The sequence below is a fragment of the Ciona intestinalis genome, chromosome 2 (assembly GCF_000224145.3).
Source record: "Ciona intestinalis chromosome 2, KH, whole genome shotgun sequence".
Classification (NCBI taxonomy): domain Eukaryota; kingdom Metazoa; phylum Chordata; class Ascidiacea; order Phlebobranchia; family Cionidae; genus Ciona; species Ciona intestinalis.
Genome location: NC_020167.2, coordinates 3332542 through 3347684, shown reverse-complemented (window position 1 = coordinate 3347684; position 15143 = coordinate 3332542). Strand labels below are relative to the sequence as shown.

Below are 15143 nucleotides of genomic sequence, written 5' to 3'. Positions count from 1 at the left end.
TAAATATTATGCCGAATATTGGGAAATGGAGATGCCTTTTGACAGTGGAAGGGTTTTTGATTACGAACGAACTAAACAACATACAAGCTAAGATTTTACAGTTACGTGGTTTTATCACACACAATGGGGAACACTGGAGAAATGATCAGGACGTACATATGTTTACTTGTTTTCGACGTTTGAAGCATGTTGTTTCCTCGAAGCTATATATTTGCTCGTGTTGCGAAACAGCATTGTAAAACAATATCAAACAGAAATTATGTTACCAAAAAATTTAACACCCCTTTAAGTGGAATGGAAATGGCTCGCTGTGGAGGTTAGTATTTAAAATTCAGGTCAAAGATATAAATGCTAACATACAAAGATTATCTTAAATGAAATTCTACCAGTTGTATTTTGATCATATAATTTAAGTGTAACATTTTTGGTTCCATATTACTGCTATTTTCACTCTTTTATAAAATTCTCCATGAATATCTAGGTATTGCAAGTATGATGCGACTTCCAATAGCTTCGTCAACAGAAGGACTGGATGCTTGTTTTGTTGGTGTTCCTATTGACCATGGTACTTCAAATAGACCCGGAACTAGGTACATAAGACTGGAGATTGAATTGGTACCAACGGTAATGTTAAATACCCTATTTCAAGTTAACCCTCTCTTTGCAATTTATTGTGACCCTTGCAAATATAATGGGACCCATTCTTCTTTCAAGCTAAAATCATCTTCAATTTAAACAGAATATTAACAATATTCATTGGGTTTTAATGTTGAAGCCACCCTTTATGTTAGCTTTTATTAACCTACACTTTTATTGTTTCCTTTGCTTAATAAATAGGTTCTAAAATGTGACCATTTTTGTATTTGTAAATAAGTTTGTATAGAAAAGAGTATTTCTAACTTTAGATTTGGCCCGAGAGAAATCCGATCTTCTTCTGTGGTAGTGCATGAAGTTAATGTTACAACTGGTGCCACACCATTTCAATCACTCATGGTAAGTAACTGGACCAATAAAGATCCAATATATATATTCATAAATGTTCTATTCTTTATTCAGGTTGCTGACGTAGGAGATGTATGGGTTAATCTATACAACTTACCAGATACATGCAGAAGTATTAAAGAAAGTTTTGCCAAAATGATTGCAAATGGTTGCATTCCATTAACTGCAGGTAAACTGGTTATTGACATTTGTTTTGAAATGTTTTACTTTATTGATTTTTTCTAGGTGGAGATCACACCATAACATATCCTATTCTACAAGCAATAGCTGGCAAGTAAGCGTTAGTTTAAACGTTTTGGGTCCAACATGCATCACAGCTTATATACACAATAGGTATGGGCCTGTGGGTTTGGTTCACGTTGATGCACATGGCGACTGCAGCGACACAATGCTTGGTGAAAAAATTGCTCATGGAACACCATTTAGACGAGCTGTAGAAGAAGGCTTACTTGACACTAAGCGAGTGGTGCAGATAGGCCTGCGTGGTTCTGGTTACTCAGTTGATGATAATAAGTACCAGTTAGACAACGTAAGTTTTTAAAAATAAAAAGTTTACTCAGTGGTTTTGCAATCAGCAAATGATCCAAGTTAGGCGTAATTAAATGTTAAACTGCATATAAACTGTTTATTACTTCAGTACCAGTGTTTATTCCACATTGTGCTTTAATACTTTTGTAAGTTTAGGGTTTCCGAGTGGTTCCAGCTGAGCAATGCTGGCATAAGTCTCTCTCCCCATTGATGAATGAAGTGAAAGAACAAATGGGAGATGGACCAGTGTATATAAGGTGATAACAAATCTAATACTTATTGATTCTGACCACCAATACACTGTTAAAATCTTTGACATTTTTATATGCTTTTACAATGGTACACATATCTACATACTGTCTATTCTTTATAGTGCTAATAAATTGTTTATTGAACTTAAGTATAATTGTAGCTTTGACATTGATGCGTTAGACCCAGCATTTGCTCCTGGAACTGGAACCCCTGAAATCGGTGGACTCACTTCTATTCAGGGACTTGAGGTCGTAAGGGGTTGTCGTGGAATGAATGTGGTTGGAGCTGACCTTGTGGAAGTATCGCCACCTTATGATACAACAGGTATGACTGACAAAGCATATAAACATTTTTGTGGCAAAGAAAAAGTTAACTTTCTGGATGTTTAATAATACGTAGCTGATGCCTTAAATTAAATTGCTCCAAATTGTAGCCATTGCCTACATTAAAAATATAAAAACCCCACATTAATAACATAAAAATGTCAATAAAATAATTACCCAGAAGTGACCTACTTAGTTACTCATACGTGGACACGAGGTGTATGAAATAGAATACCCGTGTAATAAAGACTTCCACTGACCCGCCACGTGATGATATAAAATTTATAGTATTTTAGGATATCATTTCAGTCAGGACTACATTTTAAAAAATCTATAAATATGATTACCCACAAAGTCAGATACTTTGTAGCTTATAAGCAGGCACCAGGTGTATAAAATAGAACCCCAAGTTATAACAACTTTGTTGACCTGTCAGGAAAAACAAGTTATACTGTAGGATGTCGTTAGCATCTAACTTTCGAACAATTAAGAACGCTTTTTTAGAGTTGTGTGGCTGCGGGTATATAATTCTGTAAATGTTTTTTGTTCACTACCAAATGGGATGACAAAAGAGATTAAAAACATGTCCCATCCTACCCCAACCAACTATAATCATTTAAATTAAATATAAATTGGAAAAATTGTTTACCTTCAACAGGAATAACCGCTCTTACTGGTGCAAATCTTCTGTTCGAGATGTTGTGCATTCTACCGGGTGTGAAATATGACAAATAAATTTTCTGCGTAGGTCCTATCGCAGCAGCTGGCGTGTTCACACAAGATGTGCCTACGGCATGATTATACTCAAAACTGCAAGTTACGCATAGCCCGCAGAGATAGTCTAGCTTCTGTACAATTCTCGTTACCTATTGCTCATTGAATTTTGACGTTGTATTGAAGTACATGATTGGCTCAATATTAGATAGCCCGGTCTGTTTACCAGCGCAGCTTATCAGTGATGTAGCCAACACCGGTCATTTGAAAGGCTATTTCTGGGCCGCACCAAGAGTCATATATAGAAACACAGGTCGTATGCACTACAGCCTACACTCCTACAGCAACCCGTATTTATGTAGTGAGTAGGATTTAATTAAGATGCAATTAACTTTGCTGCGGGTGCTCCCGGGTGTCTAGGTTATCTCGGAATGGTTCAGTTGCCTGTTACTGGTACATTCTAGATTTCTAGGTTAGGATTTCTGTAAAGAGTTGATCCCACATGGCTTTTCGTTCTTACTTGTAATGTAGTGGATATTATTTGGTTCTCAGGTTACATCTTTTATTCTTGTTCATAATATGGGAAAAGGCTGTTGTTAATTGTTTAAAACAGTATAAGTTACTTTGATATTATATGCATGAGGTGTTCCGTCTCCCTAACCCTACCATATATTAAATAAATGAGACAATATATAAAATGGAATGGTACGATTGTATAATGTAAAATGAAACAGTACAAATGTGATGTGATGGTACAGCAAGGCCGCCACAGCACTTCTCATTTACGTTAGTCGTTTAGCGACCACCCATATTAAATTAATACGTTTGATACTTGTACTTTGACTAAATGATCTTAAAAAAACAATTTGCTTTTATTCGTTCTGTCAAACTGCTTACAATGTTGTTTGTGTTTTATTGTCGCATTCAGCTTTGCGAACGAGTGTTTCATTGTTTAACAACGCCGGTTAAACGCAGTGAAGTGTGTCGGCAATGTTTGCGCATTGCGTTGCAGTGTTTTGAGCATTGTCTGTTTTTCGAAACATAAAGCCGACATTCTAGCGGTATGTTGCTCGTTCGAAGCCGGTTAGTTGCACGTGCTGTACAGAAGCAATGTCAGAAAGTAGAAAGGAGAAATTATGTAACTAAAGTATTTAATACCCCGTTGAGCGGAATGGAAATGGCTCGCTGTGGAGGTCAGTACTTTGAATCTTAAGTTAAACGTCATTTACAATACAAGCCACCAACATATTTCATAGCTTGGGAAACTTGTTAACGTAGGTATTGCAAGTATGATGCGACTTCCAATAGCTTCGTCAACAGAAGGACTGGATGCTTGTTTTGTTGGTGTTCCTATTGACCATGGTACTTCAAATAGGTCGGGAACAAGGTACATTTTGCCGGAATTTATTATAAACGTTGCTTCAAGATGTTAAAACTTAAAGACGGTGGTGTGGTTCAAATATAGAAAATAATATACCCGTTAAGGTTTGGACCTAGGGAAATACGTACATCTTCAGTGTTGGTTCGTGAAGTGAATGTAGCAACTGGCGCAACACCGTTTCAGTCACTTATGGTAACCAACTGTTGCAATAAGTTTAGTGTTTAAATGATATTTCCGCCGCTGTCTTTCTGATATCAGGTTGCTGACGTAGGAGATGTTTGGGTTAATTTATACAACTTACCAGACGCATGCAGAAGTATTAAAGAGGGTTTTGCAAAAATTGTTGCAAATGGTTGCATTCCATTAGCCGCAGGTAAAGCTGACATTTACTTTTACATGTATTCTTTACTTAAAGCTTAATTTACAGGTGGAGATCACACCATAACATATCCTATTCTGCAAGCAATAGCTGACAAGTAAGTGTCTCAAAAGCGTCAACTCCGATTTATAGAGTGGCATGTGCGCTAACCATTTTCACACGGCTACGAACTTCAAACGTTTTGCACCAATATTATAACCCCGCTTTTACTATGGATTACTACAGGTATGGTCCAGTAGGTTTGGTTCACGTTGATGCACATGGTGACTGCAACGACACGATGCTTGGTGAAAAAATTGCACATGGAACGCCATTCAGACGAGCTGTAGAAGAAGGCTTGCTTGACACGAAGCGAGTGGTGCAGATTGGCCTGCGTGGTTCTGGATACTCAGTTGACGATCACAAGTTTCAATTGGACAATGTAAGGTTATGTGTCTGGAGAGTTGATATTTTTTTATATAGAATGTCAGTCAATTTGTGTTTAAAGGCCCCTTGTATAGGCAGTATGTATACTAAAGTTCCGTGTGTTTAGGGTTTCCGAGTTGTACCAGCTGAGCAATGCTGGCATAAGTCTCTTTCCCCATTGATGAAGGAAGTGAAAGAACAAATGGGAGATGGACCAGTGTATGTAAGGTGATAACAAATCTAATTTAAATTAAGTATGAACCACAATAAAAATATCCTTTACACGTGTATTACGTCTTTCAGCTTCGACATTGATGCGTTGGACCCTGCCTTTGCTCCTGGGACTGGAACCCCTGAAATAGGTGGTCTCACTTCTATTCAGGGACTTGAGGTCGTAAGGGGTTGTCGTGGAATGAATGTGGTTGGAGCTGACCTTGTGGAAGTATCGCCACCTTATGATACAACAGGTATGTGGTCCTAACCAGTTTTTCATGTTGCTACCATTGTGGGCGCATATGTGTTCTTGGGCAAGACACATAACGGCAATTGCTCCAACCCAGTGGTCACTAATGGGTTGTCTAAATTATCAGCCATACATAACCCCCTCTAAAAAAATCTAATCACCCACAAAGTAACATACATGGTAACTCGTAAGCTGCTACGAGGTGTATGAACACCTATGTTATAACGTCTATCGTTTTCCGACTTGTGTGCAAGGAATATTTCGCACCGAACGCTTGTGATATTTCTCTGGGCAGTGCTCCCTTATGTAAGAGTAACTTAATTATACCCGTGTGGTGGAGCAATTGAGTCGTTATAACACCGGTGCTCTGTTTTCACACACTATTTGTCGCCCATTGGTGCAGCTTACGATTTACGGCATGTATGTGAATCTTTATGTGATTTTTTGAAAGTTTTTTTTAAATATAAATGTCTAATAATTTAGACAACCCATAAGGGATCTCTTTAGATTTTGTACCTTTAATTTTAAATTAAACTGTCATTGCAGTACGTCCACAGTTTAAATAAATACGCATTCTGGTATAAGTAACGCGAGATAATACTATGGCGTCTTTATATAGTATGTCAGTACATAAAGTATGACAGTACATGATATTTAATTTGTACACTTGCCTTTGACAGGAACAACCGCTCTTACTGGTGCTAATCTATTGTTTGAGATGCTGTGTGTTCTACCTGGTGTAAAGTACAACAACTAATACAAATATGCTGAAGTGTAATAAATACGCCACATTGACGTACTTTATACGACATAGTGTAACATTTTTAACATTGAGATCACGTACTTGGCTATTGGCTACAATTCCTCCGCTGGTTCCAATTGACCATCAGAAATTACATAATTGAAACAAAAGCGGTTTCCGATCCCCCTAGGGAGTACCCGCCGACCAATATTACTTGTCTTGTGTCATTACTGGCTGGAAATTGCTTCGAGGCCATGGGTGGCACAGTGTAAACAATAAAATTCAAAGAACAAAGTAGTTTTCTATTAAAGACCGCAGTATGACGATGTATATAAATTGAAATGGTAAAAAAAACTTTTCCGAGTCGAATTGTATTATCGACAAGTTAAGGCAATAATTGTATTAATGTTTTTGTTCGTTTTATTCACTTGACCATAATACTGCTCGCTAAACGCTGTGTTAAAGGGAACACAATGCGTTGACTTGCTGAATTGCTACGGTGAAACGTTTGTATCGAAGCTGTGGATAATAATTAATATTCAAAGAATATAGTAAGACGGAGTAAGTCATGCATTATCGCAAAATTGCGAGGTTTAGGTTGAAGAGCAAAAATGTTATGAGTGTGTTAAATATTTTTACAATCGAAAAGCGATCTATTTTAAACTGTCAATTTATCACTTTGATTTATCCTGTTTGTGCCAGATATAGTTTAGATAAGACGTATATAGTCGTATTTTTGACGTTTATCATCCCGGGAGATGTTTATCCCAGATTAGTTTTGATTTATCATTCTTTGGTTTCGCTGATATCGAACAAGTTTATGATTTTAAAGAAATTATGACTCGGTGAGAATTACCGACAGTTTCATTCACAAGTGCCGGCGCTTATTTGCGTCACTAGTAACAGCGGGCGACACCCGGCCACAAAAGTGCCTTCCGCAGTGACGTCACATGCGAGGACTTCCTAATAAGGCAGAAACATTCACTGGGCATTGTGCGTCGCGTTTGCCTGTACACCAGTCAGTTGTAATTCGGGCAGCGGTTGGATGTTGTAGTGAGCATGCACACTTGCATGTTAGTATTTGGCTTAGCTGCCAATTTGTGGAGGTACAGCGGTTTGAGATGTATTTGCACAGTGCAGGGGCGTTGCCCGACAGAAGAAGGTATATCGCATAGGGAGATCTAAGTACAAGTTATGAAAGACGAATAGTATAAGCCATCAGGTGCTACAGGTATTTGTTAGTCGTAGGTATTTGTGCGCGTCTCGATCAATACGTTTTGTCGTGAGCTGTGTTGATATTGTTCAGGGCGCTAAATATAATATAAAACATTACTGTTGTCGGGCGGGTTTTTATATGGCTGATTGAATTGGCGCCTTGTCAGGTTATTGGAATGTCACACGCTCTGTTAAATACCGCTCTTTGTATGGGAATAGTTTAGAATGGCGTCTTAGTCGCATTGTTTCAGTACAGATTCTTTCAGTGAGTAAACTACCATAGCATTTTGTTTGCTGTTATCGTGTATGTAGGGTTGTGACGTGTAGAACGAGAAAGGAAATATTAGCGTTACGCTATGTAGCAGAGCCACCGTTATAATTATTCATGCGTAAAACTCAGAGTTTGTTATCATGTTTGAAACATAAGACCGTTGTTTAATTCTTCCTTTCAAATATGTGTCTTTTGGTAAACAGAAAGTCGTACACGGTTTTCCTTTGTGTGTTGTCATGCTTGTATAGGTTCTATACAGAGATGATATCACGCTAAACGTTCAATAGCCGCGTAGTGTGAGGAGAAACGATCTGGCGTGAACACACAGCTGGAATTTCAAGATATTGAGTTTCGTGGCGCATACTCCATCGGGGAGATTCAATAAAAATACCAGCACTTTTAGATTGTGATTCCAAGTGCTGTAAGCGTGTGAATTGGTAATTTTAAACAAATCAGTTGTTTTTAACGCTGCGCAGACGAGCCCTTAATTCTAGCCAACATAAACAAGATATGTTTCAACAGCATTAAGATAATTACCCTTCTATTCCTGTAGTTGAAGTCATTTTGCCGTAGGCTTAAAGTCTAATACAGGAACTATAGCAACGGTTTGTGGATAAACAGCAATTGCTTTTATACATAGTGGATTAACCGTAGGCAACTATAGCTGTTGTGTCATTAGGGGGACACAGCTAATATGAGTGCGAATGGCAAGATAGTGTCCGGTGTAACCGAGGTGAGTGTAAGTGTTGTTTACATAACCCATGTGACGACTAATGTCAAATCATACAGACTTTATTTATGTAGCCTAACTGTGTATGTGTTATGTACGTGTAGTAGGATGGGGAAAAATGGGACACCTTTTCATTCTATTTTCTCGTCCCGTTTGTAGTGAACAAGAGCTTTCAAATATTTATAAAACCGTAACCTGACGACTCTTATAGACCGTTAATAATTGTTTAAAACGCGATCAGGATATTTCAATATTAAAGGCCAAAGGTGTCCCGTCTTCCCCCACTCTACTATACAATTGCGAACGGTAAATGCAGTTTCCGTTTTGGCTTTTGAAACAACGTCTACTAGCTTCCCTTTGCAAAAAAAGGATACTGCGATTAAACCGTGCCTGGCGTAAAGACGCGTCACACAAAATAACAACAACAACACATATCTGCCAGCAATCGGAGAATACTGTTACTCACACAGCAGTTTAGCTGTGCTGTAGAAACTCGCATATTGAACGCACCGCACGCCGCTAACCACGTGTTTCCGCCTTAAACAAATAGAATTAAGGAAATGCCACCCTTGTCTAGAGAATTAATGTAACTCCGACAGACAATCCTTTAAAATATCTTACACGATACAATGCGTGACGTGACTGCCGTACAGAAGTTAAAACGGCCGTATAATTAACATGTCCTTGGACAGACCTGTTCCTAATTTTGCTTGTGTGTTCCAATCGCTCAATCTAGACGCCAATTAACCGCTGGCACAACGCGATACCCGAGGAAATGAAACGGTTTTCAGGAGTAAGCCCTCACAATGCATTAGGTCGTAATCGTTGCGGATAGGTTTCAGATTGCATTGCCCTGCGTTGTGTGTGCAACTCGCTTTAGGCATATCAGCCACCACTGCGTTTGTTTTGACCGTAAAAGGAAAAAGCGCTGGCAAAATTCCTTCGCTGTATGGTTGGCTGACGACGCCAGGCTTGCTCTACAAATATCTGCTACATCGAGCCGACCAGAAGATACGCGGAACCAGGTTGCGAATGTAAATATTAATTCGATGACAGTATAAGTATACGCAATGAAACGATTGACGACACAAAACGCTTTTACATACAAATTGATGCCTCTATATAACAACCACTAACGCGGCCTATAATACAATTTTAACGTTATAAAACCTCATTAATCGAATTATAAAATAATTTAGGCTATAACTTCACGTAAGCCTTATCACCGAGCGGTCATTTAACCATCGTAAAGGAGGGACATTTATTTTTTGTTTAATGTTTACGTAGCCCAACTCCTTTTTCTTTTTACGCATTTAGTATGAACGGTATTTTATAATTGAGGTTCCGTCTAGACTAGAAGTACACTAACACCTACGCAATACCTAACAATGCCCCATTACAATTTACAATTGTCTCGTGACTAATGGTACCTCCTTACGTCACAGAAAGTTCTCACACATGAAGTAGGGGCGGGCGCTCCATGTTTAAAATGTGGTGATAAGTGCCCGGGTCTAGATCTACATTTTTGGAGGTAAGTATCATGGTGTTCGCATAGCGGTTTGAAAAAGAACATGAAACCGCATCTGTTATGTTGCATTTCCTTAATGAACCAACTTTTTTTTAATATTTAAATCACTGTTTCTTACATACAGTATTTTGTGGGGAGATAGGGCACATTATATCCAAATATCTGATAGGGTTTTAAACAATTAACAACAGTCTATGGGAGTCACGAGGATACAGTTTAATAATTCTTTAAATTCTCATTGTTTATTACTAAATGGGAAGAGAAAGTAAAAGAAAAAGCTGCCCCATCTTCCCCCACTCTACTATTCGAGTTAGGTCGTATATGGCAAAGCACTCCAAGGAGCTGGTACTTAGGCCAGAGTTAGCCATGTTTTTAAAACTTAGAATACACTGTTTGAGCGTTTTTCCTTCGACTGATATCGTGTGTACTTTATTGCAGAAAAATATGTCGAAACTGCAAGTGTAAGCAAGAAGATCATGACGTTCTCACCTCTGTGTCAACCCGTGGTATTGACAACATCGGTAAGCTACTTATGCAAGATCAAGACGTACAACCGGAACCAACGATAAAATCAACATCACCGAAAAAATCAACATCACCGACGAAAAATACGGACAAACATCACAAACCCCCAGTTGCTGCGCCGGCTACCGCGCCAAAACCGAACAGAGTTACAACTACAGCGGTTCATGAAATCCCCAACACCGACCAGGTCGTCCCCAACGCCGACCAGGGGTTGAATGTAACTATTGATATAGGAGGGAAAAAACACACTCTTGATTTCGGTACGAACGACAAGCAGGTCGACGATTCTCTTCCCTCCCCTCCGAATGATTTCCCTCCTCCCCCTCCCGCATCCGAGGACCATGCCTTCCCTGCTCCCCCGCCGATGGAGAATTCGGAACTACCCCCGACGGTCCCTCCTCTTCCAGAAGAGTTCCAAACGAAGGCAGTTCTTACAGAAAAAGAGCAGTCGCCTGTAAAACAAGCGACTCCTCCTCAAAGCCAATCTCCACAGAAGAACGCACACCCAGCGGGAAATGTAGCTGTGCTGACGACATATTCAAACAGCTCTTCACCAACGGTAAAGTTAAACTTATATAACTAAAGAGACGTTAATTAATATTTTTCTCCCTATACTTTCAAAGCACAAACGTACATGAAAATGACGTTAAATATACCCGAAATTTATTTTACTCCTCGCATCCCAGAAATCGGTTGGTAAAGCAAGGAAGAGTTCAACATCTTCCAGTGATGACGGAGAGGTGGAATACGAATGGACTCCTCCGTCTTCGGATCCAAAACTGGTAAGGAAGAATCTCAAACTACTTTCGTACTTCGTAAATATTTCATTACCCTTTGATTGCTGATACCATTCGTCACACTTGTGTTGTAAAGGCAAATTTGAAAGCCAATAAACAACAGCGCAATGTGGTTATAACCCTGTAAAAATGCCATTTACTGAATAACGCGGCCAGGAACTTCACTGTGCATGCGGGCAGAGTCTATTATGAATATATTTTCCGCTATGAATGTAAAACATAACTGCTAGGTTGGAAACGGGATGTTGGCATTATAAGTCAGCATGACCGCTTTAAGTACAGTTTGATAAATCTGCCTAGAATCACAATAGTTCGATTTTTTGTTTGATATTTATTTTGTATAGGCAATCTATTTAAGAATTTTGACGCATTTGCCATTTTAAACCTTACTTGCTTACTTTATTTATTGTGGCGTTCGTGGTATAATACTACGTAATATAAACTGGGACCATATCCCTTCAAGGTGTTGCTTGTATTAGAAATGAGTCGGTTGAGATTAAACGTCACGACTTGTACATAACAACATGGTATCTGTCATCAAATTACATTCCCCAAGTGCCGATCAAACACGAATCAAATCTCTTGTTACGTGTACTTGCTAATTGCGAATCCCTTCTTTGCGAGTATTTATATTACTTTGCGTTACTTGAAACTTTTTCCCAACAGATCGACAGCTACGTGAGAGCCCTCCCTAAGGACAAACAGCCCATTGTAGGCACCGCAGGAGCGAAACACAGGAAGAAACAACTGATGAGGCAACTACCGTCTCATGATCAAGAGCCAAGCGAATGTCATGACCTTACCGAGCAAGAAACGAAAGAAATGTCGCTTTTCGTGAAGCAGTATAGAGAGAAGGCATTAGGAGTCGCTAAAATAGAAGAAAACCCAAAACTAAAGGTATCGGTTTTAAACGATCCCATTCATATTATTAAACTTGGAGAGTTTTTTGTTCAGCAGTTATTAAACTTTCTGTCTCACAGTCGTGCGCCGAGTGTCGCAACCCATTGGACGAAGGAGACGTGGTAGTGTGGGCAGAACGTACAGGCACCGAGCGGTATTGGCACCCGGCGTGTTTTAGCTGTTCCGAGTGCAAGGAACTGCTGGTGGATCTTATTTATTTTTACCACGACGACAGGATCTACTGTGGTCGACACTACTGCGAGTTACACAAACCACGCTGTGCCGCCTGTGACGAGGTAACGTCTTTAACGAACCGGTCATCTCTTGCCCTTAAGCTAAAGAGGATTACGTTCCGCTATTTATGCGGTTTGTCAGGAACTACTGCGAATGTTTTTCTTTTGTTAACTGACTATTTTCCATGCTGCTGTATCCCGTCTATGATATTTATATCATTGATTTGTCATGCAGGCCTAACTAGCTATATGACGTAATTACAAAATCTCATTACGACTTTTTTCGCTGTGACTTTATAAACACTTGAGCGACGTACAGGAAATCGCATCATAGTTACCCGTACACTTAGTCTGTTGCTCAAGCCACTGTTTCTGTTGCCGGAAGCGCCGTCTACGTAATTTCCGCAAGCTCTGAGCTACAAGCTCACTACGTAGGCTATGTACTATATACTAGTAATCAACTTTGACGGGACTTATTATCAAGACAATAATAGCTTTAGTAAAACGTTACACCCTAATTATTGTTTACAAAATTTTCAATCCAAATACACACACGTGCATTGAAACTGAAAGCCTAAAAAGGATGTTCAAATTGTTAGTAGTCGCACCCAACATACATCGTAATTCTGAAACGCCATGTGCAACACTAAACAACCCAAATTAATTATACACAGGCCATAACTGTGTGTACAAACTCTTTCTATAACCGCAACATATTACCCACAGCTTATATTCGCACCCGAGTACACGCAAGCGGAAGATTGTTACTGGCATCTGAAGCACTTCTGCTGCTGGCATTGCGACCAACCTTTGGGTGGTAAGAATTACGTTCCACACGACAACCAACCGGTCTGTATTCCTTGCTATGAGAAATCGTTCGCCCACACTTGCTCAACATGTAATGAGGTGAGTACGATCTTTATAATCGTGCAGACAGTGAAGTATGTTACCGTGGGGTAAGATGGGATACCGTTGGAACCAAATTCTCATATTTCTGACCGGGTTTAAACAATTACGAATTAACACTCGTTTAGGAGTCGCGAGAATGTGGTTGATTAATTGTGTAAATGTTTTTTTTTTTGTCACATGAAACGAAACTATCACATGCAACGAAAAAAAGAAAACATGTCCCATCTTACCCCCACCCTACCATATCAGCGAAAAATGATCATAACAAACTACCTAATTACCCCTCGATCAGTTTTGCTACAGAAAGTTTGTCGTATGATTGGATAGACAACGCTTAACATTAACAGCAGTACCACACCCGTGAAGTTACCGAGTGCAAGCTTTAACCATAGGAATATTAATGTATTTTTAAATTTCCAAATCATAACAACGACTGGATATTACTGACTATACAGCATATCCCAACAGAATACTAACCTTTGGCTTTAAAGTATTTAACACAGCATTACGAAATAGCCGTTTTAGTAAAATCATCGTTCGTATAAGTGAGACGATAACGTAATAGTAAACTGTAAACGAAGCCTCATATAATTATTTCGACAGTCCTTTAACGTATGTTTCAGCATAAGCGCGCCTTACAGAATCCTGTAATTTTACGGTCATGCCCAGTAATTACACAAATGCCCCATCTCGTTGATGTAACTACAACAACAAAACATCTTAACAGCTGTGTTATGGTTGACAATTCGTTAAACCGCTGTTTCGGAACACGCTATGAATTATGCAATGCATTATATGCGTGGGAGTTTGTAGCGAACACATAACACGGTATTTTTAGTAAGGTTTTAGGATTTCGAATTGATGCTAAAAGGCTTTTGCGTTCGCTTGGGCATTTCAGTTGATATATTTTTCTCTGGCATTAATCGTCATTCGCACTTCCGAATTATTCGAAAGGCATAACACTGCATATATACCATAAACGTCATGACGGGTTCGTTTACTGAATGCAACCGAATACAACGAATTCGCTGACCTGATCTATCTACGTCATAATTTTACATTACAAAATATCTGTGATGGGTTTATTTCAAAAAATGAAATAATTTGTTTTATTTTTCTCTTCGCAGATAATCGCACCAAACACAGAGTGGGTAACCTTCGAAGAACATCACTGGCACGCTCACTCTGACTGCTTTAAGTGTAGCCAATGTAGTCAATCGCTTGTGGGAAAGCCGTGTATTCCAAAAGGAAGCATGGTGTTTTGCTGCAGCAAGTGCAAACGGGAAAAACTACCACCAGCCCAGTAAAACAGATACAGAAAAAAATGATTGGTCAAATTGGGACGGTGAAAAAATACCACTGATTTTTCTTTATGTAATTCTACTCGAAGGAATTGAAATAACCACCCGCTTGCTTGATTGCGCAATATAAACTCGTGAATGAACGTATCCGCATTTCAGCATTGAACATCAACACGCCGGCACTGCATCGCTGTACTAAGGTATCAGCACTTCACGTTTAAGCTGCGATTCTTTCTTGTCTTTTCTTTCCATCGGTCGGTGCAATTCTTCACCCAACATTCCGTGCTACACACTCTTTACACTTACTCGATCTCGCCAATATCTCAGATACCTTCTGTATTCAACCAATGCTAGTTGTAATTCCCACAACGATGTGTGGTTTTGCTGATACATGCAGTATAGCGTCGGACTTAATGAACACCACTTAATTCTTACTTGACGGTTTCAATCGCAGCTTATTTTGACTAACTTCTAGTACAAACCGATGTAAAATACACTAACGGAAATATTAAGCACATGCATCCTAATCATTGATTGTTTAGGAT

General features: G+C 39.2%; 3 protein-coding genes across 4 annotated transcripts; all 3 read left to right on the top strand.

Annotated features, from left to right (window-relative positions):
• Positions 1-25: 25 nt before the first annotated feature.
• Positions 26-3026, top strand: LOC100180543 (agmatinase, mitochondrial-like). 2 transcript variants are annotated; one of them, XM_002122623.4, is made up of 9 exons: positions 26-316; positions 482-590; positions 906-993; positions 1057-1171; positions 1228-1276; positions 1336-1531; positions 1687-1787; positions 1943-2106; positions 2764-3026. In XM_002122623.4, exons 1-9 carry the CDS (start codon positions 187-189, stop codon positions 2838-2840), a joined length of 1029 nt encoding a protein of 342 aa, XP_002122659.1. In that variant the 5' UTR covers positions 26-186; the 3' UTR covers positions 2841-3026. The 2 variants fall into 2 exon arrangements, with proteins under 2 accessions (XP_002122659.1, XP_026696294.1); XM_026840493.1 differs by having other exon boundaries at positions 29-152.
• An 825-nt stretch (positions 3027-3851) lies between these two features.
• LOC100177356 (agmatinase, mitochondrial) lies at positions 3852-6486 on the top strand. Its single transcript, XM_002122845.4, has 9 exons — positions 3852-4012; positions 4098-4206; positions 4305-4392; positions 4459-4573; positions 4628-4676; positions 4805-5000; positions 5112-5212; positions 5288-5451; positions 6128-6486. Exons 1-9 carry the CDS (start codon positions 3883-3885, stop codon positions 6202-6204), a joined length of 1029 nt encoding a protein of 342 aa, XP_002122881.1. The 5' UTR covers positions 3852-3882; the 3' UTR covers positions 6205-6486.
• A 1711-nt stretch (positions 6487-8197) lies between these two features.
• On the top strand, positions 8198-15125 carry LOC100175863 (testin). The gene is made up of 8 exons (XM_002123488.5): positions 8198-8408; positions 9851-9936; positions 10372-11017; positions 11145-11240; positions 11922-12152; positions 12236-12451; positions 13115-13294; positions 14425-15125. Exons 1-8 carry the CDS (start codon positions 8370-8372, stop codon positions 14602-14604), a joined length of 1674 nt encoding a protein of 557 aa, XP_002123524.1. The 5' UTR covers positions 8198-8369; the 3' UTR covers positions 14605-15125.
• The last annotated feature ends 18 nt before the right edge of the window (positions 15126-15143 follow it).